This window comes from Lonchura striata, unplaced genomic scaffold (assembly GCF_046129695.1).
Source record: "Lonchura striata isolate bLonStr1 unplaced genomic scaffold, bLonStr1.mat Scaffold_126, whole genome shotgun sequence".
Lineage (NCBI taxonomy): Eukaryota > Metazoa > Chordata > Aves > Passeriformes > Estrildidae > Lonchura > Lonchura striata.
This window is the reverse complement of record NW_027461090.1, coordinates 187451-214968: the sequence shown is the minus strand read 5'-3', so window position 1 is coordinate 214968 and position 27518 is coordinate 187451. Positions and strand designations below refer to the sequence as shown.

General features: G+C 46.8%; 1 protein-coding gene across 1 annotated transcript in view; it reads left to right on the top strand.

Moving 5' to 3' along the window:
* LOC144248444 (uncharacterized) overlaps positions 1-12605 on the top strand; it is a gene marked incomplete at its 5' end in the record, with an annotated part of 153065 nt that extends 140460 nt beyond the window's left edge. The window contains one exon of the mRNA XM_077790610.1: positions 10004-12605. Within this exon, the coding sequence (XP_077646736.1) occupies positions 10004-10964 (961 nt within the window). The remainder of the gene's footprint in view (positions 1-10003) is intronic.
* Between the last annotated feature and the right edge of the window lie 14913 nt (positions 12606-27518).

Below are 27518 nucleotides of genomic sequence, written 5' to 3'. Positions count from 1 at the left end.
GCTGCCCGCGGTCTCCTTCCCGCCGGGGCCGGGCAGGAGCCGCTGCCGGAGCAGCGCTGGCTCGGCCCGGCTGCTGTGGGTAGGACAGAGGGGCTGCCCCGCGGCCGGGAGCGGGCGGGGAAATTCCCGTCGCCGGAGGTTCGTGTGCCCGGCGGAGAGCGAGGAGTCCTGTCAAAGTGACTTTATTGCCGAGCAGGGGCAGAGGCCGTGGGGCATTTGCCGTGCGCTCTCTGCCGTGGCTGTAGTCCGCAGCCTCCTTTTTATCCTCATTTTCCCGGCCGATCTCCCTCTGCCTTTGCCCACCGGCTGAGTTCCTTGGAAGGTTCCGACTTCCCGATGCGCCTGGAGCCTGTCCTCGTTAATGTGCACCCTCCTTTTGTAGAACAGCCGATATTCATGGCTCTGTTAAGTCTTTGTTCTACTCCTCGAAGTTCGGGAATGTAGCGGGACTTTGAGCAGCTCTCTGGGTCAATTTGTAACATTTATTGGAACTGATGGTTTCTCCCCTTATCTACAGGTGCCCGGCCCTATCTCCAGGCAGATTCACTCCTTGACTCTGTTTTGTCCTTCCCGGGTCCTCTTTGGTTTTGGGATTATTCTCGGTGCCCTCATTCCCTGTCCTTTTGTAGCCGTTTGTGGATCAGGAGGCCTGGCTGCCACCTGCATGCCCTGGCTCAGCTGCTGGATGAGCTGCACTGCCAAGGTGTGGAGCATGGTAAAAAGATGAGAGTTGCTGCAGCACAGAAGAGGAGAAGCAGCATTCCTTTATCCCCTGGTGTGCTGGGGAGCCAGGAAAGCGTGTCCCATTCCCATCCTTTCTGTGTTTGGACCAATACATAAACTGCTCTCCTATTTCCTTTTTATCTTTTTTAGCAATTTTCTCGTCATCTCTTTGCCAACAGCAGTTTGAGCCATTTAGTTTTCCACAAACTCCTCCTTTTTCTGCTAACAGATAATCTGATCCCATCCCCTGGTGAAATGTTGTGTTCCTCATTTCAGTGGCTTGGTCGGCAGGAAGGTCAGGAGCTGGAGTTGTCTGGTTGGTTCTTATTCCGAGGACAGCTTGTAATCAAATTATGCCATTCAAATGAAAAATGGGTTCTCTGTCTCCTGATATGAATTTGTGAGAAACGCCAATCACTTGGTTTTTAAAATGTTAGAAGTGTAATACTAGTAAAATGGTTATAAAAGTAGGAATACAATTAGACTAATAAAAATTTAGAGTTAGGACAATTGCAAGACATTAAAAAGCAAAGACTTGCAGATGTCCGGATGCTCTCTTGGGCACTTAAGCCACAACAAGCATACCTTGTGAATAAAGGAATCACCCCTAAAAAAATACACTGTTGCATATTCATATATCCTTCATGGTTATGCATACATTTTATTTAAAACAAGTAACTCTGTCTGTTGTATGTCAGCTGTTTTTTTTAATCCCCACAGCATCCTCCAGTCTGAGCATGGCCTGAAGAAATTAACTTCTTCTAGTAAGAAATCCATAAATTCCTCTTGTCTGGAGAATTTAGGTGTTCCTTGAGCGAATTTAGGTGTTCTCATTCCTTAACCCCCCCCCCCAACACACACATGCATATTTTCTCTTTTAAGTACTAAAGCTTAATTTTATCTACAAAGCTACGTTTACCATACTATTAAGATGTTCATACAGCACAAGTTATCATTATAACATAATACATGTAGTAACTATCTGCACAGAGCCATATAACATGCATTTTTCACAAAATCGTTTTGGTTCCCAGGGGCTGGTCCATGGTGTTGTAGGATTTGTTCTGGTGGCTGTTCATCTTTTCCCCATGTTTGGGCGCTCCCTCAAGCTGGGGCTGCATCAATTGACCATTTTTTTTCTTACTCCTTCATCATATACTTGAATTCCAACTGATTTCCCTGAACTTGTTCTAGCAAAACCCCCAGTGCTCTGATACACCCTGTACAGCACAGACAGGGACAGGAGATGTTGGAGTGGGCAGAGGGATGATCCCCCCCTTATTTTAGTGAAGTTTTCCCAACATTCTCCATTTGCTGTTTCCCTTTGCAGCTTCAGCCATTTCTGTTGCAGAGTCAGAGATCCTCAGCATGGGCTCTGCCTTCAGCTGTGCAGATTCCATCTGTGCAAGCAGGCAGAGCTTGGGGTGAGGGGCAGAGGGAATCAGCCAATTCCTGCCCCAGGCAAGAAGAGCCAGGTACATTGTCCCCAGTTTGCCCCAGCAGTGTTAATTTGCATTTCTAAAGCTCCTCCTGGGTGCCTGGAATGCAGCTTCTCTTCCACAGCAGCCTTCAGCAGCCTCAGTTGTGCCCCCCCCCCACAACCTGCTGCTTTTTTTTCCCCTTCAAATCATTTCTTTACTGTTTATGAGTTAAAGGGTCACCTTTAAATCTCATCTAGTTTTGAAAATTTTGAAAAACTCTAATCACTTGGTTTTTAAAATTTTAAAAGTTTAATAATAATAAAATGGTTATAAAAATAATAATACAATTAGAGTTAGGACAATTACAAGACAAAAAAAGCAAAGAATTACGGATGTCCAGATGCTCTTGGACCCTAAGTCAAGAACAGCATGATTTGTGAACAAAGGAATCACCCTTAAACAAAGACACTTGTTGCATAGTCATACATCCTTCATGGTTATGCATACAACCTATTCTAAACAAGAAACTCTGTTGTATGTCAACTGTTCCCTTTAATCCCCTGGCATCTTCAAGTCTGAGCAAGGCCTGAAGAAATTAGCTTCTCCTGATAAGAAGCCATAAATTCCTCTCCTTTGGAAGATTTAGGTGTTCTTCGAAGGGAGCATCTCATTCCTAAAAAGAAAACTCCCCCCACATACATAATCTCTATTTTAACATAATGTTGTAACCTAAAACTACACTTAACACAATACGTAAGGGAATTAATACAGCATAACTTTCTAACATGACACATATAATATTCATTGTAACGTTTGCGAAAAGCCAATCATAAATATGCATTTTTCACAATCCCACCTCTTACTGCTCAAGCCAAATGATTTATAAAGAATATTTCCTGTCCTCTTGATTTCTTTGGACTCTGTTGGTAATCAAATAAAACATGGGATTAAACAAAGAAGAAATATCAAAACACTTCTAACACATAAAAGGAAGAATCCTAATTTCTTCCACCATCCCATTCTCAATACATTACCCCACCTGCTAGTTTTATAACATTATTTTCCCATTTTTGGACTGATACCTAGGTCATAATTTTTTTCTGATATCCTTTGTTTTTTCCAGGATGACATCCTCATTGCCATCTATTTTCAACAATCTGTACATCCCATTCTTTAGCCAATAAATAGGGTAAAGCCAACCTATTTTAATGCACTGCAGGTGATGTTTGGCTTTGCAGACTCCATATTAATTCCAATGCCTGAGCAGCTTTGTTTATTATCTTCTCTATAGCTGCTTGGAGTAATTTAATATGATTCAGGATATAATTTGGGGTTAACACAGAGCTAGACTGCTGTGCTTGTTTTACCTTTTTTTTACTAATTGTCTCTTCACCGAATCTTGGACTATATTTCTAAGATCAAATGTAAAACAAATCCATCTCTCTCCTTTTGGACATTCCATGCCCCAAGTATTACTACTTTTTCCTAAGTTCTTTGTATGTGATAATTTTCCGCCTTTTTCCTGCAGATACTTAATTTGGATGGGTTATAACAGTGCCTGTTGACATGGGTGTGTGTAACAAAAAGGAACTTTGGTTTCTTTCCATGTGATACTTTCTGTAGCATTTGTGACACGATCTTGCTGCTATCTCAGAAGGGAAAAGACAACAAATGAGAGACAGAAACAGGAATGACAGAGGTCTGGCGTGGCTTATACCCCCACCTCCCTGCCTGTGGGGCTGCTGCCCACAGCAGGTACGTGTGATCTTCTCGCTGGTGAGTACAGTGCTCAGTCCAGGCTTGCCCTCTGTTTCCCTTGTCACTCCTTTTTTACTCATTTCCAGGCAAATTGGTTTTGACACCTTTTAACTGTGGTTTTCCACCATTCCTCAGGTATCTCTCAGTCCACAGGCATTGATAATCCCCATCTACAAAAGCAATTTATTACTTCAGTTTTTGAGGTCTTTCTGTATAGGGGATTGATTCAGTACTCAATACTTCTTGCCACGAGAACATAGATTTTGTGAGCTACAATGCCAATTATTCTCATAATTTAAACATTCACTTATAACCCAGCTGCCATGTCCAATATGGGGATGAATCAAATAAAGTATACAGCATAGTATTAATGGCAATTTCCCTTCTTGCCTGTACAAGCCACAGGCTAAGGCCAGACTATAAGAACTCTTTGACTCAAACACTCCCGATCCTCCTGTTTGAAGTGGCAGTGTTCCTCTGCCAAGGAGGTGTCGGAGGCGTCTCAGGGCTTATTCAGGCAGGGCTTAGAACCAGTGATGCAAGCTTTGCCTTATTTCTCAGTTAGGTGTTATTCTTTGTACCTGCCTTGGATCATTTGGCTCTTCCCAAACCATTACCACCCAGTCCTGGTTGAAAGTCAATTTGGTATCACCTGGTTTAGATGTGATAGTCCATTCCTCACGTTTCTTCACCAATTCTTTTATTTTGCTGGCATGAATTCACCCTCTTTTCCATGGTTGGGATTGCTGCTTTAGTAGTACCTGGAAAGGACTTCTTAATAACACAGTGTTAAAAGAAAAACAATACTGCATTAACTTTCACCATTAGTTTTCTTCAAAACTTTCTGGGTTTAACTAAAAACTTTTTCTATAGCTGCTTCTTCTTCTTGTATCCAGCTGTGCTAATTGCTGCAGAGGCCAATTCTTCTTCTTGTGAGCTATAATTAGTTAAATAAAAAAAGACTAGCCCAAATTTAACACAAGATGTATCACATCTCTTGGTTTTTTGCTTTTTAGGCAACATCCAACTGTTTTAGTCTTACAGCCCCATTCTTCAAAACAAAAGCCTCCTTTCCTTAACAACAAAAATCAGAAGGAAAAAAAAGAAGTCTTGTTTAAAAAAATAAAGCACATTGTGAGAGTCAGCTATCTCTGCTTTGATCTTATCTCTATTGGTGGTCCAGCTCTCCCTCTTTTTCACAGCTTTGCCTTTGACTGTACTTCCTCACTCCCCTCCCCTTGTTGTCACTCTGTCTAGCAGGAATGGGGGAGAACTTACAAATAGCTGCAGTATGGGGACTTTGGGGCATATTTCGCTCTCCCTCTTTCTCTTTCTCTCTCTTTCCCTTTCTCTCTCTTTCTCTTTTTCTCTCTTCTTCTCTCTTCTCCCTTTCTCTCTCTTTCGCCCTCTTTTTCTCTCTTCACATTTCAACATCCACATTCCAATATCAGTCCACTTTCTAACATTAGTCCTACATCCTGGAGAGGTGAGTCTGCCAATCACCTCTCCCTCCTTTTTCAACTTCCTTACAAATTTAATTACTGTTGTTATGTGTGTTCTGCAGGCTTGTAATTCACGGCACCCTCCACCAAGGCTACCAGCTACCCACAGCTGACAGTGCTAAAACTAAAGACTTATTTTGCTGTCACAATTTTCCATTCACAAACTTGAAAGGGTTGTAGGAACAAGGTAAACAAAAACTTACTTCTGAAGTGATCTTGCCTGCAGTAAAAAATTTAAGGCAATGCTTGTTAGTGCAATATAATTTGCAAAGAAGCCAAGGTTTGATTTGGGAAGGGCATCTGAGGACACAGAGCATGAGTTTTACCAATCTATAATTTGAAGAGGGAATAGACAAAATGTGGATACAGTGGGGGAGACAGCAAGTAAGGAATTTATCTCTGCAATACTCTCTTTTTGACTGCCAGGAGACACTCTCTGAAGAGGTTCTTACAGTACAAACAATAACTGGATGGGAAGAGGCACTCTTGAATTTAAGCTTTGATGTCAAAATAGGAAACTGCCCCTGAGCACTGCAGTGCTGGAGCACCCTGCCTGCAAACTCACCAGAGGCAAGCCACTGCTGCCACGCTGCAGGGCTGCCTGCAGCACAGAGGGAACCATGGCCCAGCCCTCCCTGCAGGCCTGGGCAATCCACACAAGGAATCACAATTGCTTCATAGCTCTCTAACTCATTCAAGAAATAGGAAACTGTAGTAAACAGAGATCTCCCTCACCATCTTTTTCATATGTGTGTGTCACACACCCACTGTGACGCTGGAAGTAACAAATTGTTTACATTAGAAGATACTGAAACTTTTTCTTCATCTAGCTTTGTAGTTTCCCTTTTCTATATGTAGCCACCTCCCATTCTGGGAAAAAATGAGCCCTATGTTTTTTACAAGTGTTTTGTATGCACAATTTTAATTTCTGTTCTAGATACACTGCAAGTAGTTAGCACTTCCAGAAAAAACAGCAAACAAACAAAACAAAAAAACGAAGAAAGCAAAACACATTTGGGTACATGAAAAAGGACTGGTTGGAAGGAAAAATGTTTCTCATTGACCTACCAAGCAGCTGGTGTTACCTTTATTTTAACTTTACACACTGAGAACACTTGATTGAACAGCCTGCATTGACTCAAATTAATAGCAGGTTTTGCTATGTCACAGCTGTAAACTAGTTTTTCAAAGTTAGTACAGTAAGATATGTATTTCAAGATAAAAATCACAATGCAAATTGGAAGAAATTTAGTACTGCATGAGGTGTGCACACAATTAATTTACCTCCAAAAGTCAGTTTATGACTTTCCTCTACCAGGATTGCAGTAGCTGCTATAGCTTGAATACACACTGGCCAGCCTTGATTTACTGGATCCTGTGGGAACCCCAGCCTTGTTTTGGGGCCACATGTGGTGGTGAAATTCCTCCTCCAACCCGTGCTTCCAAAGAAAAACTCCGCAGGCTTAGCTGTTCGGTCTCAAGGCAGTTTATTGCTAGTTATCTAACAGATTATGTTCTTGGTCTGCAGCTATTTGATCAGTGGCCTGGGTAGAGGCACACACACACCCTGACATCCTCTCTATCTGCTGTCTTCTTCGTCTCTCTCCCCGCCCAGGGTTGCTGCTATCTTTTATAAGATATATTACGTATAACATGTTTACAATTATTCCCCAATACCTACTACCTACGTTGCCAAGTGTTTTTCTATTCTAAACCAATCTGTGAGTGCCAACATCACCAAAAACATGGAGGTAAGGAAGAAGAAGGAAGAAGGATGGGTTCAGCCCACTTTCCTCCATCTTAGAACTTCTGACCCCCATGTACAAAGTGAAAACCCCCCTGTACATGTGCTAAAACCCCCCTGTACAATACTAAAAAATATTTCCCTCTACTTTGTAACTACTTTTACTATACTATCTAACCTTTTGTGATTGCTTGTTCCACCTCCAAAGTTGGTAATTCATTCCATGGCTCAAACTCAAAATCACAGTTGTTTTTCAGCTGTCTGCCAGGGTCTAGAATGCTTCTGACCAAGGCCTGGAACCTCTAAAAATGTCTGAGAGACATTTTGAGTTCCCACAGGATCCCACATCTTTGATAAATAAGCCATGGGTCTCTTTACTCCTCCCCACTCTTGAAACAAAACCCTATTTTGAGCTACCCCCTTTTCTTCATTTACATACAAATGAAAGGGTTTTGCTAGTGAAGGTAAGCTTAAAGTTGATATTGGGGCTAGTTTTAACTTCAGTTTTCTTAGTTTTTCATTATCCTTTTTGGTCCATTTTATATCATCTCCCTCTATCAATTTTTTTTTTATTCAAAAATTTTACTGCCTGTGTATATCCTTCAATCCACAATCTATAATATCCCAATAATCTGAGTATCTTTCTGATTTCCCCCTTTGAAGAGGGAGGGGGAAGGGATAGAATCCCTGTGTTTCAGTCAGGGTTGAGCTTCCAACTACCCTTTCTAAGCAAGTGTCCAAGATATTTTACCTCTGATTCTACAAATTGCAGCTTCCCTTTTGATACCCTTAATCCTTTTTCCCCAAGAAAATTCAAAAGCTTTATAGTAGCCTCTCTAACTTCAGCTTCAGCTTCCCCAGAAAGTAAAAGATTATCCACATATTGGATAATTTGTATTTCAGGGGGAGTGGGGAAAGTTTGTAGTATTGTTTCTAAAGCTTGTCCAAATAAGTTTGGGGATTCTGTAAGCCCCTGTGGTAGTTTTGTCCATCTTAATTGCTGTTTTCTCCAGTTAGTGGGTCCTTCCATTCAAAAGCAAAGATAACTTGCTCTCCTGGGCTAATGGGCAAGCCCAAAAGGCATCTTTAAGGTCCACTGCACTAAACCACTGATGCTGGGGAGGAACTTTACTTAAAAGAGTATAAGGATTTGGTACCACTGGATAGCGGGTCTGAGTTCCTTTGTTAACCTCCCTTAAGGCTTGTACCAGTCTATAGCTCCCGTCAGGCTTCTTTACTGGGAGTATTGGGGTATTATGGGGAGACATACAAGGTTCTAATGTCCATCCTTTATTAGTCCTTCTATTACTGGCTTTAAACATTCCCGTCCTTCTAAAGATACAGGATACTGCCGTACACATATGGGACAATTTTTTTTCCTCAGTTGTAATCTTTATGGGGTCAATATTTAATCTTCCCCTATTTCCCTCCCCAGCCCAAACTTCCTTGTTAATTCTTCTTCCATCCTCCTGGCCTAGTTTTAAAAGTCTAGCTGTCATCTTCCCATCTTCTGGAACAACCCCTATTCCTAATTTCACTTGTAAATCTTGTCCCAATAAATTGCTACCTGCCCCTGGGACCAAGAAAACATCCCTCATCCAAAATCTAGTTCCTCCCTCTATTACCACATTTTTAATAATGGGTACTGTGGAACTCTCTCCTTTTGCTCCTGTTACTATTACGGTATCTTTGCTTACACTATAACCTTTTGGAATATTTAACAGAAAGGTTAATTCTGCCCCTGTGTCTACCACAAATTCCAATTCTTCTTCTTGGGGACCCACTCTTGAAATTATCTCAGCATTCCCCACCTGGACCCCACCTGCGCCCCCCCTCGGCCCCATGGCCCCGCGAGGGGAATTTGGGGAGGTGGGAGTGGGGCAGCGCCAAGGCCGGGCCCCCCCGCGCTGTCCTGGCGGGAGCGGCTGCAGTGGGGACCGAGTGCGGGCGGGAGCGGCCGAGAGCCCAGCGCTGCCCCAGCCCGACCTGCCCCAGCTCCATCCCTGCCCCTGCGCTGGGATGCTGTGGGGCTGGGGAGAAGAGGGAGCCGGCAGTGGGTGCTGGGCCTGGGGGCAGGAGGAGAAGGGAAGGAGAAGCAGGCTTGAGGAACAGAATGGTCAAAGGATGCAGGTGGCAGGAGAGGGTGGGATTGTGCAGGAGAAGGAGGAATAGGAAGAGGAGTGTGAGGAAGAATAGGGACACAGGAGGAGGAGGAGCAGAAACAAGGATCACCACAAGGTTCCATCCCTCCTTGTATATATAGCCTCCCCTCAGCCCCAGGAGCATTGCCACCCCACATGCAGCACGTGACTGTTGAGGGGTTCCACGATTTTCACAGGAGTGAATCATGGCATTTCTCAGCTTTATTGGGTTAAATGTTGGTGCTTTATTTTTTTTAGGGGCTGAATCTTTATGTTTTGGAGGAATTTTTTACTGAATCTTGATGTTTGGGGAGGTTTTGATCTGTGTCTTAAAGTTTTGAGGATTTTTATGCTGAACCTTGGTGTTTTGGAGGTTCTTATAGACACACAATGCCCAATGACTTGGTGAGATGAAGTGGGGACAGGAGGAACTCCCAGTCCAAGATGCTCTGTTCTTTTTTTTTTCCCCCAGACCAGGATTTTTCATTCCCGGGGAGGAATAAAAATGGAGGAAATGGAGGAGGAGGAAAAGCCCTGGAGATCCCGCACAAGGAGTGGCAGCAAACCCAGCCCAGGGAGCTGCGGGGAGGAAAGAGCCCCCCTGAGCCAGGAAGGTGGGCAGAGATCCAGCCAGAGCTCAGAGCTGGTGGAGAAACCTCGTGGCAGGGAGAAGCCCCACAAGTGCTTGGAATGTGGGAAGGGTTTCAGCCGGAGCTCCAACCTGATCGAGCACCAGGTGATCCACACTGGGGAGAGGCCCTACGAGTGTGAGGAATGTGGGAAGCGTTTCCGCTGGAGCTCCAGCCTGAGACATCACCAGAGATTCCACACCGGGGAGAGGCCCTTTGAGTGTGGGGAGTGTGGGAGGAGCTTCAGCAAGAACTCCATTCTGATCCAACACCAGAGGATGCACACTGGGGAAAAGCCCTTTGAGTGTGGGGAATGTGGGAAGAGCTTCAGCCAGAGGAGCAGCCTGATGCAGCACTCGGTAATCCACACTGGGGAAAAGCCCTTTGAGTGTGGGAAATGTGGGATGAGCTTCAGCCAGAAGGGCCACCTGATGCAACACCAGAGGATGCACACTGGGGAAAAACCCTATGAGTGTGGGGAATGTGGGAAGAGCTTCAGGCAGAGCTCTGGCCTGAGGAGACATGAGAGGATCCACACTGGAGAAAAGCCCTATGAGTGTGGGGTGTGTGGGATGAGCTTCAGCCTCAACTCCCAGCTTACGGAACACAAAAAGATCCATACTGGGGAAAAGCCCTACAAGTGTGGGGAATGTGGGAAGAGTTTCAGGGAAAGCTCAGCCCTGATTCGGCACCAGGTGATCCACACTGGGGAACGGCCCTACACCTGCTTGGAATGTGGGAAGAGCTATGGGTGGCACTCAGACCTGAGAAAGCACCAGCGCATCCACAGCGGGGAGAAGCCCTACGAGTGTTCCCAGTGTGGGAAGAGGTTTCAGATCAGCTCCAGTCTCCTCGTACATCAGCGGAGTCACACCGAGGAGAGGCCCTACCGCTGCCCCGACTGTGGGAAGGGCTTCAAGCACAACACCAATCTCACCGTGCACCGGCGCATCCACACCGGGGAGAGGCCCTACGAGTGTGGGAAGTGTGGGAAGAGCTTCTCACAGAGATCAGCCTTGATCAGACACCAACGGAGGCGCCACTAAGGGGGGAAGCCCTGTGAGTTCCCCAAGGGTGGGAAGAGCTTCTTATGCTCCTCCCAGCTCCATTCCCTATGGGAGGATCCATGATGGATGATCCTGAGTGACCTTCATTGGGCAGTCTTGGTGATCTATGGGCCTGGTTATCTGTGTTGGGAAGACACTTGGCTGGGAGGCTCCACATCTTCCTCGTTCCCTGCGGGCACCTAGATAAACCCAGTGGCAGGAACATCCATTGGGGCACAGACCAACAATGAGAATTCCTTGGGGAGAGCAGATTTAATGACTTCTAACTCCATAAAATCTTTTGCATTCAATCCTATATTCTGGTGGCATCAAGGAATACTGAATGGTCTTGGAGGTATGTCCTAGGTTGACTATATGATGCTTGTATCTCCAGTTGTTTGTTGTGTTTATGGTGAATTATAATTTTTGCACCTTTAAGACTTGTTCCGAGAGCAAAGGAGGGAGAGAAGGGCAGAGTTTGTTTTCAGAAACTGCACTCACTCCTCCACATTCTTGCTCCTGGGCCGGGTTGTCTGCAGATGGACAGACAGAGGTACAGAGCTCTCCTTTGCTGTTAATTAGTTTTAGCTAGCTGTGGCAGAGAAGTTCCCTGGACTGTGGCTGCTTTTCCCTTTTCTTTGGACCTGTTTAAACCTGCTCTGGCCTGAACACCCAGAAGAGCACCGGCAGCTCACACCTGTGGCCCAGCGGGCCAGGCCTGGACTGTGGCATTTCCAGCACTGGAGGGACTGATAAGAGACTGAGTGAGCTGAGCTACAACCCACGGAGGGACTTCCTGAGTTTGTCTATCTTTTAGAGCAGCAAGAGGTTTTATTGTTTAATATTGTTTAGGTTTTATTCTTTAAAAAACAGTTTTTTCCACTGTTCTCCAAGGAGATACTTTTCCCAAACTGGCTGGGGGAGGAGCCAATTGAATCTGCTTTCCAGAGGAATCCCTTTGGAGGTTCTCTCCCAAATTTGCTCTGAACCAGGACAAGGTCTTTTCCAACTTCAGGGATTCCACGATTTTGATTTCCTATTGCCCAAGGGTGTCTTCTGCAGCCAGATGGTGGAAAAACTGGGGAAAGACCAAGATTTTGGAGACAGTGGGGTAGAAACTCCACCAAAACGGTTCTTCCCTCCACCCAAGCACGTGGATCCTCAGCCGGCATGGACATGGAAGTCTTTTTCTTTTGGCCTTGATTTTGTTTTCATTTCTCTTTATCCCTTTAAAATATCCAATATTGAAGTAAAAATAGACATTGGACTAAGTTAGTGGATGTGGTCATGGTAGGACACAGACATGGTGGGACACGTGTAAGAATGTGCCCTCTGTTGACAGAGTAAACAAGTTAACCTTTTGTTCCCTTAAAAAGGACAAAAGGCCAGGTGTTTCTCTCCTCAATTTGGTTGAAAGACACCTCATAGGACCTTGGGGACTTCACCTCAAACTTAAGGGTAGCTAATTGGACAGGAGCCAAAAAGTCCCACCTAAGCAATTCCCTAGAAAAGAAGAGAACAAAAGAAGTTAATTGCTTTAGTGAAGTGTTTTAGCAAGAGCAAGAGCCTCTGCCCTGACTTGGCTTTTCTCTGTAAAAAGCTTTTTTATTTTTGCCTTTTATTAAAACTTTTTATTCCCAACACTGTCACATGAGCCATCCTGCTTGTTTTATGCCACCTGAGGTAGCTGAGCTATCAAGGGTATAATGCTTATCTCTGAGAGCTTATAAGACCAGGCTCAAAAAGAGAAAAAGCATTAGACATGGAGAGTGACATGGGCACGCATGGACATGGAGGGGGACAGGGCCATCCCTAGGGACATGGGGAGACACAGGCATGGATGGAGACATGGGGGGCAGTGACAGGGATGGAAACATGGTGGGGAGACAGCCATGGGTGAGGACATGGTGGGACATGGCCAGTGACAAGTAGGGACATGGCCATGGCCGGTGCCATGGGAGGAACTTGCAGGGGATGAGGGGGATGCTGGGTTTGAGGGAGTTGAGGGTTCCTGTGCAGGACTTGGACCTTGCTGAGGCCTTTGGGGAGCCCAGGCCGAGCGGCTCCGGCTGCACTGGGAGACCCTGGTGGAGGTTCTGGGGCAGCTGCTCAAGGACCCCTGACCTGGAGCCCCAGCTGGGCATTGGGCTCCTGGAAGGGGATGAACGTCCTTGTCCCTAGGAGGGAAATCCCAACACCCCCAGGGTGTCGGGAACAGCTGAGGGGCCACAACAGGGAGGAGAAAGCCCGACAGAGCTGTTCTCCTCCTAAGCTACATCCTAAAAGTCCCAAAACTCAGGGATTCCTCCCAGGAAAAAGCTGCCAGGAGCTGCCTGAATTGAGGGAAAGGGGGGATGTGATCCCCAAACTGAACAGGAGGGGCCTGGATCCCCAAATCCAAGCCTAGGGGTGAGAGGTAGAGCTGGAGGCACAATGGGGAAGGGGTGGGAGAGCAGGGGAAAAGAGGATTCTGACCAGGAGAGGAATGGGACCCTCAGATTGAGTTGGGAGGGGTCTTTGGGTTGGGGGAACAATGGGAGTGGGGAGGGAAGGGTGGGGATGGGATCAAAAATGGGTGGTTCCATGGGGATCCCTTAGTGTCCCCATCGCTTGATCCCTGGAGTGATTTCCGTGAGGCTCTGGGAGGGGGGAATGGATCTGCACTGGGTGGGTCCTCAAGCCCCCTGCCCATACCTGGGGGGCTCATGGGAGGTTCCCTCTACCCAAACGCTGGTGCTGCAGCCATGGGGGAGAGGTGGGTAGGAAAGGGGAATCTGGGGTGGTCAGGGAGGAGGAGGAATAGGAAGAGGAGATAGAGATGAGGAGGAGGTTAGGGAAAAGAAGGAACAGGAACAGGAGGAGGAAGAGGAGGAACCGCAGCAGATCCACACGGTTTGCCTGCCCTTCTGCTGAGTCTGCAGCTCCCCTGGTCAGGGCAGCATTTACTCCCCCAGATCCTGCAGGTAAGTGGGGAGGGGGAGCTCACCCCAAATCCATTGGGGGATTTCTGGGAGTTTTTTTTGCAGGGAAAGGGATATTTGGATCTTGCATTGCCCCAAAGGTGAGATGCAGATGCCCCTTTGGAGACTTGTGAAGGGTTCCTGTAGCGATCTCTGTACTGGCTGGGGCAGTGGTAACAGTTTGGGGGGGACATTGGTTTTGGGGTTCCAATTGGCATCGGAGTGGGGAGAGCAGCAATGGCCAATCCTGGAGCTGGGGGATCCCAGCAGCCTGGAGGAGTGGGGGACTCTGGAGATGAGCAGAGTCTGGGCCCATCCAACTGTGAACAGGGTGGTGACTTCTCGAGCTGGACTTGGGCAGCAGGACCAAGGTGCTCACCCTTTGTTTTTCCCCCAAGCCGGGATTTGTCCATCCCAACCTTTGTGCAGGTGGAGCTGGTGGAGGCTGTGAGGTAAAGGAAGATAGCATGGAACACTGAGGCAGGTGAGGGGTAAGTCACTGCCCCTTTCCCCCTCTCCTCTGCTCCACCTATCAGCCCAACATTGCCCCTGGCTGCAGGACAGCGCTGCTGCCAACGCTGTCCTGCCAGGGATGAATTGGTGGGATCTCCTTCCCCTTCCCTCTGGCATGGAGGCAAATCCCATCCTCTCCTTGTCCACCCTCCTTCCTCTTCTCATTCTATCCTTCTTCCTTTCCACATTCCTTCCTCTTCTTTTCTTTCCTTACCCCAGGCACTGAGCTGCAGACAGAGACCTGGGAGGACAAATCGCTGCTCAGAACCTCTGTTTTGAGGCTGTTTTGAGCAGCTCCACAGCATGGGAACCCAATGGGGAGGAAAAGCCCTGGAGATCCCACACAAGGAGGGGCTGCAAACCCAGCCCCGGGAGTTGTGAGGAGGTAAGAGCCCCTCTGTGCCTAGAAGGCAGCCAGAGATCCATTTGGCACTCAGAGATGGTGGAGATGACTCATGGTGGGCAGAAGCTCCACAAGCGCTTGGAATGTGGGAAGGGCTTCAGCTGGAGCTCCGGAGATCAGACCTGATCTGGCACCAGGTGATCCAGATGGGGAATCAATCAGCCCTACAAGTGTGGGGAGTGTGGGAAGGGCTTTGGGTGGATCTCCAAGTTCATCAGCACCACAAGATTCACACCAGGGAGAGGCCCTATGAGTGTCCCAAGTGTAGGAAGTGGTTTCTGAGAAGCTCCAATCTCATCGTAATGAGCCAAGGGGTCAGCTGGAAAAGTATTTAGGATAATTGAAAACTGTGGATGAGTCAAGGGGACAGCTGGGAATATAACTGAGATAGTAGAAGATTACATATTTTAGTTAAGATTTTAAAATTAGTTAAGAAGCCAAGTTGCTAGCAAAAATCACATGCCTTAGTTAAAGAGTAGCAAATATATTAGAAAAGTAAAGCTAGGAGTGACAGGGATAGATGTAGGAATTGTGAAGGAGCAGAGACCATAGAAATATCTTGCCTTAAGAATAATCAGCAGTTAGGAGACGCTACCGTGATCAGCAGATCAAAAAGTCCTGCAAACTGGCCATGGGTGAAGAGTTTACCTTGAGGAAGACAGCTTTCTCTCTCCCTTACACCCACTCCCTTATTTCAAAATCCCAAAGACCCAGTTAAGGAAACACGATTGCACAGCCGTAATGGATATTCAGCTGATTATAATACAAAGCGGGCAGGTAATGATTATGTATTATGTGTCCTTAGAAACAGCTTGGATATGTAAAACCTTTTCTGTATAAATAGAAAGCAGGAGTCTGCAACTCCTCGCACATGTACTTGGAAATGATTCCATGTGTGTCCAGCACTGCAATAAAATACCCTTCGTTCCAGCTTTAATTAGTCGAGGAGCCGTCTGTCCATGCTTCAGTGCATCAGTGGATTCACACACAGGAGAGGCCCTTCTGCTGCCCTGAGTGCGGGAAGGGCTTCAAGCACAGCTCCAGCCTCGTCACCCACAGGCACATCCACACCGGGGAGAGGCCCGGTGAGTGTCCTGTGTGTGGGGAGAGATTCTCCAGAAGCTCTCGCTTGACCCAACACCAAAGGAGGCACCATTAAGGGAAGCCCTGCGAGCACCCCCAGTCCCAGTGTCACCCCCTTTCCTGCCCACAGAGCTCCTGAGCCAGCGGCGGCCGCAGCCGCTCCCCGTGGCCTTGCACAGGACCCCCTGTGATGGGGCAGGGAGGATTCGGGAGGATTTGGGGAGGATTCGGGAGGGTTTGGGAGGATTTGGGGAGGATTTGGGGAGGGTTTGGGAGGATTGGGGAGGATTGGGGAGGATTTGGGAGGATTCGGGAGGATTTGGGAGGATTTGGGGAGGATTTTGGAGGATTCGGGAGGATTTGGGGAGGATTCGGGGAGGATTTGGGGAGGATTTGGGAGGATTTGGGAGGATTCGGGAGGATTTGGGAGGATTTGGGAGGATTTGGGAGGATTCGGGAGGATTGGGGAGGATTCGGGGAGGATTTGGGGAGGATTCGGGAGGATTTGGGGAGGATTCCGGAGGATTTGGGAGGATTCAGGAGGATTGGGCCGTGGCGGGGCGGGTCCGGCCGGGACCGCTGGTCGCTGCGGGTCTGCCCAGCAACTGGTGAGTCATCAGCCGCGCTGTCTCTGATTGGCTGAGGGAAGGCGGGAGCAGGAAAAGGATCGGGAGAGATCCCGCCCCGAGCACCAGCACTGGCAAAACAGTCCCAGCCCGGGCACAGGGAGGGAATTTATTACCATCCAAATCACAGCAGGAGAAGGGAAAGAAATCTCTACAACACCTTCCCCCCACCCAACAGGGATCACCCAGACCAGGGGTTATCAATGATGGAGAGTCGGGGGCATCTGAGTTGGGATCAGAAGCCAATTTTATTGAGTGTATCAGGTGTTTATATAGAGTTTCACTTGTATGGTGCTTATATAGGGCTCTGTTTTTGGTAACAATTTCCCATTGGTTACACTTCTTTATGACATCACATGACCTGGTAATATTATTTTATCACTATGTCTCACAATATGTTTCTTGGTCACTTCTTGCCCAGGGAGACTTTCTCTGTGTCTGTCTCTCCCATGGTTTCTGCTCAATCAGGCAGAAGAAGAAGATATCAGGCCCCTTTATCAGTTCCACTGTACTTTCTGTTTTATTCCCCATACCTCCCCCTATCTGTTCAAACAAAAATACATTCTTAAGTGATTTGACTATTAATTTTTTCACACAATATAAAATACAAGGAATAAGCATAACAATACATAATATAATCCTAATACATATAAGCCTATTTTAACTAAATTTCTTATCCATCCACCAAGTCTCCAATCCCCCAGAAGCTGATCTAGCCCTGTAAGCCCTGATACCACTGGGTAATCATAACCATTTCCCCAAGGGCATAAGTCTGTTAGAGGTTAAACAGGTGCTGATGTGGTGGCGAGGTCCTATTCACAAGAGTTCTCCAATGTTGATGTTCAAGGTGAATCTGCAAATGATGCAGTCAAAGAATCTCAAAACGCCTTCACATTGTTTGCTGGAATCCACTTGGAACCATTCTCTGTGGACATGCAAGCAAAACCTCTACCCCAGCCTGGTCAGAGAGAAAGCCAGGTAAACTTTCCTAGGAATTGTTCTGGGGAGTTTTGAGAAGGCTGAGAGAAAGAATTAAAGCAATCTTGCAGCTGGTGTTTTGAACAGCTGTTTTCTTATAAGATGTTTACTAAAGGGTGTTTCCTTAATTAGCCAATCATGTGAGGTGTGTTGATTAAAGGACCAGTCAGGTCCACCGGTGTTGGAGCAGTGTATAAAAAGAAATGGGTTCCTAATAAAATTAGTATTAGTCTCCTGGAGAGTTAGATTTTATGTGTCGCCTGACTCTTGTTCCTGACTCAGTGGTGACACCAGGTGACATCAGGTGACCTAAGGATAAAGCCCCAATATCTTACCAGATCCTGGATCCTTCACTAAGGCAAGGGATTTTTCCTTTTGTTGCAATTGTGAATTGCAATTAAAATGTCAAACAATCAAGGGTTGGGGTCCATCAAAGATCATTTCAAGAAGTTGAACACATAAAAGGCTTTCTGCAGTCTCTCGGAAGGGTTGTCCTCTCTGGCCCCCCCTTTCTATTGTACCAGGAGACGCTTGAGGGAGCCATGTTCAGTGACAGATTGGCCTTTTGAGGAATGAGGAATACCTGTTTTGTGCATAATTCCCCAAAGGCAAAAAAGGTAGCAACTCAGCAGGAAGTATAAGCTGGGCCATTGCCTTTACTTCAGGTGGTATACCCAGAGTTACAAAAGCAGCAGTGAAGTTCTAGAGACATCTTTAGCCTTTTTCCCTGAACGGGCTGATGCAATGTCTTGGTTTGAAAAGACAGGAGTCTGTGTAGGAAGGCAAGACCCTCCTGTGAAATGGAAAATGTAAACCCCCCCTCCCTCCGAATTACCACAATTTCAAAATTAAAAGGCTCTCAAGCAAAGATATGGGAATGGGAATAACAGTTCTTTACTAGGAAAAAAACTAAATTTAAAAAAATGCAGTTAGTACAAACAAAACTAGTGATGGAGTCAGAAACCTGACACCCTGAGGAGTCAGGGTGTTGGTAATAGTCCAGTTAAATGGTGGTTGCTCCTCCTGGAGTGGCTGATGAAATGCTGCTGAAGCGGTGATCTCTAGAAGGGTGGAGTTTTCTCTGAAGGTCTGGTAGTAGTTGGGCCTGGTCTTCCTCTGGGAATCCAGCAGAGAAGAAGCTGCTCCTCGGGGAATCCAGCGAAGTGTCTGCCAGTGTCTCAAAAAGTGCTGATTTTATGCAGGTAGGAATGCTTGGCTCCTCCCTCTGGGTGGAGCATCTCACAATGGGATGATGTAACTTTACTGGTCATGCAGTGAGTCATTCAATGGTCCATGAACAGAAGATATCTCCTCGGAGGGAGACATTGTTCTTGGAAGAGATAAGAAAACTGCCCAACCTCCAACAGATGGCAAATAGAATACATGCTGATCTTACAAACCAGGACACCCCACATCCCCATTGTCCCCATTGTCCCCAGTGTCCCCCTACTGTCCCGATGTTCCCAATGTCCCCGATGTCTCTGATGTCCCCAATGTCCACCCGTTATCCCTGATGTCCCCCCAAATGTCCCCACATCCCTGATGTCCCCCTATTGTCCCTTATGCTCCTGCATTGTCCCCATGTCCTCAGTGTCCACCCATTATCCCCGATGTCTCTGATGTCCCCAGTGTCCCCTCCCCATTGGCCCAAATATCTCAATGTCTCCAATGTCCCCACATTGTCCCCATGTCCCCCAATGTCTCCTATGCCCCTGCACTGTCCTCATGCCCCCAGTGTCTCTTCATTGTCCCCACATCCCTGATGTCCCCCCACATCCCCATTGTCCCTGATGTCCCCAGTGTCCCCCCACATCCCTGATGTCCCCACATCCCAAATGTCCCCCCGTTGTCCCCGATGTCCCCACACCCCTGACGCACTGTCCCACCCCTCAGTGTCCCTGTTGGTGTCCACGCGGACGCCGCAGACGCGGGCACTGCTGGGGGCGCCGGGGCGGCTGCACTGCGCCTTCGCGCCCCCGGCCGAGCCCTTCATGCTGCAGTGGCTGCGGCACCGCCACGGCGCCATGCGGCGCCTGCTGGCCTTCGACTCGGCCGCCGCCCGCCGCACCGAGGCTGCGCCGGGGGTGCTGCTGTTCCTGGGGGGCCACGGGAGCCCCCCCGGCACCGCGCAGGTGAGGGGAGGGGAGGGGCTGCAAAGCCCTGCGGGGACAGCAGAGGGCGCCACCGAGCGGGGGGGTGTCGGGTGCTCCCGGCCGCCTCCTGGCCACTATGGGGCGCCACTGGGCAGCCTCGGTCCTCCCGGCCGCTAGGGGGCGCTGGGGGCATGAAACCGCTTTTGTCATCCTGGCCACCAGGGGGCGCCGCTGGCACTGGAAAGCCTCGGTCCTCCCGGCCGCTAGGGGGCACTGCGGGCATTGAACGGTTTTTGGAAGGTTTTGGGAGCATTTTTCGGGGACATTTTTTGGGAAGTCCTGGGGGGGTTCGGTGAGTGATTTTGGGGGGTTTTGTTGTGGGGGGGCTTGGAAGCATTTTTTGTGTTTAGGGAGGTCGTTTTTGGGGGCATTTTTTGGGGGTTTTTTGGGGGGTTTTGGGCACGGCCATGGTCCTCCCAGTCACCACGGGGTGCCACTGAGGCCGAACGTTTCCTCGGTCCTCCCAGCCGCCGGGGGGCGCCAGGGAGGTGTCGCTGCAGCTGCCGCCGCTCTCGGTGTCAGACGACGGCGCCTTCGTCTGCTCCGTGAGCGCGCCCCAGGGCAGGTGCAGCAGGTGCTGCGGCTGCGCCTGATTGGTCAGTGCCGGGAATGGGCGGGGCCGGGGCTCCCAGTTCCCAGTATGTCCCAGTCCCTCCCAGTCCATCCCAGTCCCTCCCAGTTCCCTCCCAGTATGTCCCAGTCTTCTCCCAGTATGTCCCAGTCCCTCCCAGTTCCCTTCCAGTCCCTCCCAGTTCCTTCCCAGTCCCTCCCAGTATCCCCAGCTCACTGTCTCGTGTCCCAGCCCCTCCCCGGGTGTCCCTGCTGCCGTCCCGGCTGTCCCTGGGCTCCCGGCCGAGCTGCGCTGTGACGCCGTCGGCTTCTTCCCGCTGGACGTGGAGATCCGCTGGGAACACCGCGCCCACGGACACCCCAGGCCACGCTTGGGGGACACTGAGGGGGACACTGAGGGGGACACTTTGGTGACCACCCTGGGGCCCGGCTGGGACGTGCCACACCGGGTCACTGTGGTGGTGGCGGGTGAGGGACACCTGGGGACATCAGGGATGGGGTTTGGGGACACCTGGGGACATCAGGGACAGGGTTTGGCCACAGCTGGGGACATCAGGAACGGAGTTTGGGACACTTGAGAACATCAGGGATGGGGTTGGGGACATCTGGGGACATCAGGGATGGGATGTGGAGGGTCTTGGGACACCAGGACTGGAGCTGGTGACACCTGGGATGGGGTTTGGGACATTGAGGATAGAGTTGGGGACACCAGGACGGAGTTGGGGACATCAAGAGTGGGGTTGGGGACAGCTGGGGACATCGGGTTTGGAGGGTCTTGGGACAGCAGAGATGCCTGGGGACACTGGGGACAGGGTTGGGGACACTGGGGACAGGACTGGGATCTCCTAAGGGACATCAGGAGCAGAGCTGGGGACATCGGGGGGTGGCCGGTGCCACCAGGATGGGCTCGGTGCCACCCGGGGGTGTCGGTGCCACCCAGGGGTGTCGGTGACACGTCCGCAATGTCCCCACAGGTGCCACCAGGCCCAGCGTGGAGAACATGGCGGGGATGGCCCTGGTGGACATTTGGGGAGGTCTGGGGAGGTTTGGGGACATCTGGGGAGGTTTGGAGACATTTGGGGAGGTTTGGGGACATTTGGGGAGTTTGGGGACATTGGGGACACCGGTGGGGTTGGTGACACTTGGGGAGTTTGTTCCAGTTTGGAATTTAAGGTTCTTTTTTAAAGCATTGATTAAAAAACCCAAAGCACGAATTTAAAGTCATTAAAGAACCAATTACCCAGCTCCAATTGTTCACTGGATTTTTTTTAAAAATCAATTTTTAAAAAGTTCCGTTTCCCATTTTATTGATTTTTCAGCAAATCTTCATTTTTGTCACGGGAGAGAGGGGCAAAAAAAGGAGAAAAAAATGGGGAAAAAAAGGAAAAAAAAGGAGATTTCCTTTCCCATTGTTCCTTCATGTCCACACATCCGAATCAATAGCAGAGAGTTAGCAATGATCAATAGTAGGGAGTTATCAATAATCAATAGTGAGTTATCAATAATCAATAGTGGATTATCAATAATCAATAGCAGTGAGTTATAAAAAATCAATAGCAGATTATCAATAATCAATAGCAGTGAGTTGTCAATAATCAATAGCAGATTATCAATAATCAATAGCAGGGAGTTATCAATGATCAATAGCAGGGAGTTATCAATAATAGCAGATTATTAATAATCAATAGCAGTGAGTTATCAATAATCAATAGCAGTGAGTTATCAATAATCGATAGCAGATTATCAATAATCAATAGCAGGGTGTTATCAATAATCAATAGCAGGGAGTTATCAATAATCAATAGCAGTGCATCATTTAATCGGCATTTTTCACAATATTACAAAGAAATCAATCCAATATTATTTATTGATTATTGATTATTGATACTTGATTATTAATTATTAACCATTACAAATAAATTTATCCAATATCAACTATTGATTATTAATTAATCAACACTAAAAATAAGTTGATCTATTATTAATTATTAAGGATTAAATAATCAATATTACAAAGAAATCTATCCAAAATTAATTATTAATTATTGATTATTAAGAATCAATATTACACATAAATTAATCCTATGTTATTAGTTATTTATTATTAATCAATATTACAAGGAAATCAATCCTATATTATTAATTATTATTAATATTACAAAGTAACAAATCCAATAGTGTTAATCAATGTTAAAAATAAAATAATCAAATATAAATTATAAATTATTAATCAATATCACAAAGGAATCAATCTATATTATTAGATATTAGTAATTATTAATTATTAATCACTCGATATTACAGAAACTTTTATCCACTCTTTATTATTATTTATTATTAATCAATGCTACAGAGGAATCAATCCAATGTCAATTATTTATTATTAATTAATCAATATCACAAATTAATAGTTCCAGCATTAGTTATTAATTATTGATTATTGATCAGTGTCGCACAGGAATCGATCCAGCATTAGTTACTGATTATTGATTATTGATCAGTATCACACAGGAATCGATCTAAAGCTCGTTCCCGTGTAACGTTTCCCGCTCGCCGCGAGCTCTGAAAGCGCCGATCGCAGGTCTGTAAAATCACAAACTAATCACTAATTACACAAGTTAATTAATAATAAACTAATTATTACACAAGTTAGTTAGTAATAAATAACTAAACAAGTTAATTAGTAATGAAATAATAATAGCGATAAAATCGGAGCAATAAAAACGTGGACAATGAGGGTCAGGACACCATGAGATTATAAAAAATGAAAAATTTTGGACACCCAGGAGTTCTTGGGCACTGTGAAAACACCGATCAGTTGTTCTTGAAATGTTAAAAGTTTATTAATAATAAAATAGTTATTAAAAATATAAAATAAAAAATTAAAATAATAAAATTAAAATACAAAATAAAATCAGAGTTATCAAAATCTGGACAATGACATTTAGGCAACCACAAGGCGATAAAAAGAAAATCATTTTGGATGCCCAGATGTTTTTGGGCACCGTGAAAAATGCCAGTCTGGTTCTTTAAAATATTTTTTAAATTCCTGATTCAAACAAGTTAATTAGTAATAGAATAGTTATAAAAATAGCAATAAATAGGAGTAATAAAAATTTGGACAATGAGGGTCAAAGCACCACGAGATGATAAAAAATGAAGAATTTTGGACATCCAGGAGTTTTTGGGCACTGTGGAAAATAACAATCAGTTGTTTTTTAAATTTTAAAAGTTTATTAGTAATAAAATAGTGAGTAAAAAAAAAACAAACAAACAAACCAAAAAATAATAAAATACTAAATAAAATCAGAGTAATAAAAATATGGACAATGAGGATAAGAACACCACAAGATGATAAAAAATGAATTTTGGACATCCAGGAGTTCTTGGGCACTGTGAAAAGCACCATTCGCTGGTTTTTGAAATTTAAAATTTTACAAAGTCAAAAAGTTAATTAGTAACAAAATAGTTATAAAAATAGCAATGAAATCGGAGCAATAAGAATCTGGACAATGAGGGTCAGGACGATGACAAGACAATAAAAAGTGAAGAATTTCGGACATCCGGATGTTTTTGGGCACTGTGGAAAACACCAGTCAGTTGGTTTTTAAAATTGTAAAGGTTTATTAGTAATAAAACAGTTAGTAAAAAAACAGCGATAAAATCAGAGTAATAAGAATGTGGACAATGAGGTCAGGACAGTGACAAGACAATAAAAAGCGAGGGATTACGGACGTCCGGATGGTTCGGGCACTGAGCTGCCAAAGCCACGCCTTGAACAAGGAATAACCCAAAAGCAGCAGCCTGTTGCATATTCATCGATCTCATGCATGATGCATCAATCCTGTCCAGCCACAGAGCCCGGAGCAGTGGCAGCCTCTTCTCAATCCCGCGGCGCCCGCAGGGCTGAGCGGGACACGGAGAGTGAATTTCCTTTAATCAGGGAGCGCTTGTGGCAGCACATTGCTCTGCCTCCCAGCATTTTCCACAGAGGAGCACAGAGGGAAACGAAAGAGAAAACAATTTCTGTTTCTGCTCCTTGTTTTAGCATGTGGAATGTGTTTGGAGAATTGTTTACCAATTTGTTACCCAAATTGTTGTGGGGTGGTTGCTGGGTTGGGTTCTGGTGAGGATCGTTTGAGCCTGGGGCCAATCCAACCCACCTGGGGCTGGAATCTCAGAGAGGGTCACGAGTTGTGAGGAGTTACATTTGGGAGTTAGAAAAAGCGGGTTTGTGGTTGTAGTGTCTCCTTTAATCAGTATATTAATAGAAAAAGCAGGTTTGTAGTATTAGTGTCTCCTTTAAACAGTATATTAATAGAAAAAGTAGGTTTGTAGTTTTAGTGTCTCCTTTAAACAGTATATTAATAGAAAAAGTGGGTTTGTAATTTAGTATCTCCTTTAAATAGTATATTAATAGAAAAAGTGGGTTTGTAGTTTTAGTATCTCATTTAAACAGTATATTAATGTATATTACTATAGTTGTAATAAAGAAATCATTCATCCTTCTGAGCTGGAGTCAGGCATCGTCATTTCTTCCCCCCGGCTCGCCTGCATTTACAATGAGCTGTAAATTCTTTTTCTCTGGAAGATTTCGGTGTCCTTGGCTGCTGTCCCGGTGCAAGTACCTCATTCCTTTCTTCCCACACACAGAGTTTCTATTTTAACCACAAAAGCTCCGTTTTAACCACAAATCTACATTTACCCTACCATTAAAATGTTAATACAGCACTACTAATCAATGTAACATAATAGAAATCCTATTCAATTTAATACTTGCAAAAGCCAACCATAAAATATGCATTTTTCACAGAGGACATCCCGAGGCTGCTGCAGGGACAGCGATGTCACTGCTGTGATGTCATTGGGGACGGTTGTCGCTGTCGAGGCAGGACGGGAATGATAAGACTCTGACTCAGAAGGCTGCCGAGAGTAAAACTCCGATTTATTCAAAATACACCGTTCTTCTATACAGAGCTCCATGACGACCAATTCCATTGGTGCAGAGTGCTTGATGCACAGTGATAGAACTTAACTATAAACAATGTGAACAACAAGAGAGATAAAGAATTATTTACATTCTTCTCCAACTCTTTCCCAGGCTTCTGCCTGGATAGAAATTCTCCATTTCTCTCTTTGACTGAATCTGAGACCCACATTTTCCCCTTTTTGTTTAAAGAAAGAGTCAGTGTTTGTCTCCTTTCTGTGAGGCCTCTTGCAGAAGAGAGGACAAACACAACTCCGAGGTTCACTCGTTGATAATTCAAAACCTCATTGGATGTTGGCTCAGAACGGTCAAAGAGCTTCCAAACTTAAAATTTTCAAGGAATCAGTTGCCAACTCTAAGATAATAACAACTCATTGTCAGACTGCCAAAGGACTGGCAGTCCAACTTGTCAAAACCCATTTCCCAGTGTGAGCATGACATGAGAGAAAAGAAGGTACTTACAACACATGCACATACCCAAATTAGGCAAATTTGAATTTGGCAAGATGAATAACATCTGTTTACCACAGCTGCAAAACCTTTAGGCCTCTGGGATTTGTCCCAGACAGTAAGGTGCAGCAGGTGAAGCCTTGGTTGGCATTCATCAGAATTGCTTTTGCAAGGTGTGTGCACTTGATAGAAGAATCATGCAAGGCTTTGCCTATGCAGTCATGTCCTCAATGGTCAGCTTGAGTGATTAAATTGAACTAAGGTCCAAATTGCATCCTCAAAGCTTTCAAAACAATTGAATTAAATTGACCCAATTCAGAAAGGACCAAATTCAAAACACTTGAGAGACCTCTGAAATGCCATGAAATCCCTGAAATGCCATGGCCACAGCCCTTAATTCAATCAGTTGGGCTGAGGTTGATTCGTGGCTTTCCAGTACTTTGAGCTGTCAGTGAAAACACAGCTCTTTCTGCCTTTTTTTTTTTTTTTTTTTTTTTCCTGAAGAGCCAGTGGTAGGCTCTAGGACCCAGCGATGCTTGGCAAGGCGGGGGACCCGGCCCCGTGGGCAGGGCCAAGTGCCCCAAATCCGGCCAGGGGAGCAGGGAGCCCAGGCTCTCTGCTGAGCCAAGATTCACCTGGCTCGGCCCCCAGCTTCTCTTTGGTATTTCCTGGGGCCCCTGAATTTGGGGTCCCTGGGACACTCCAAGACCATCAATAAATGCGTGACCTCTCCCAACTTTATACTTCAGGGCACACTCCCAACAGGCTGCAAGAAACCCAGCAATCCCTCTGAGTTTCTGCCCTTCCCCCACCCCGCCTAGCCACGGGTCTTCCCACAGCTTCTCGGCATCCCGCTCTGTGAACCACAAGAGCAGGACCCACAGGGTTCGACAAAGGGGTGTTTCCCCAGGAATATAAAATTCCACCCAGGCTCCAGGGCTCCCTGCACCACCCAAGCCCACCCAGTACAACGGGCTGCTCCTCTTTCCCAGTGTGTCTGCGCTGCTGCGGAATGCAATTCCTCGCTACACAGCTCCCTGATTTGCGTCCCCATCCCCTCATTCCCACCTCTGGGACCAGCAGCAGTGGTGCTGCTGGGGACCAGGCTGGTGCCCCCTTCCGCCGCCTCTCCCTTGGAGGGGCAGAGCTCGGTACAGTCTGGAGGGAGCAAAGGGAGTGACGGGGTGGGTTCAGGCTCTGCAAACAAACAGGCTGGACTCAATGTCCAGCATGGGGGTCTCGGCCGCTGGATCGCAGGGCGGAGTCGCTGCTGATAAGCCAGCTTCAGGGGGCACGGTGGCAGGAGCTGCAGCGCCCTGTGGGCACCCCTCACACACAGTGAGTGGCATGGGCAGTGTTGCCATGTCTCCTGGCGGTAGTGGCCGCAGCACTTCTGCCGATTCCGAGGTCGGCGGCAGTGGCAGCGCTCTTGGTACTTGCAGTTGCAATGCAGAAGGCAGCACGGGCACTGGAGCTGCAGCGGGCAGTGCCATGGCTGAGGTGGTTTCTCCCGAGAGTGACGTTGGCGGTCCCAGGCTGGGCAGAGGCGAGGCTGCTGCTGCTGCTGGAGCAGTGGTGGGCAGGATGGTGAAGCCCGCTGTCAGCAGGGGCAGTGGCATGGCAGGCATGGCATGGAAGGCAGGCACCACCCCCGGCATGGGAGTCCGTCCCACAGTGGGCAGGGTGGAGAATAACATGGCTGTCCCGCCCAAGACGTGCTGTTGGACAACTGATGCCGGCACCGTAAATGAAATCAAAGCAGCCGGTTCGCACAGCACGCAGAGGGCCAGACCAGGAGTCAAAGCATGTCCTGCCGGCACAAATTGAAATC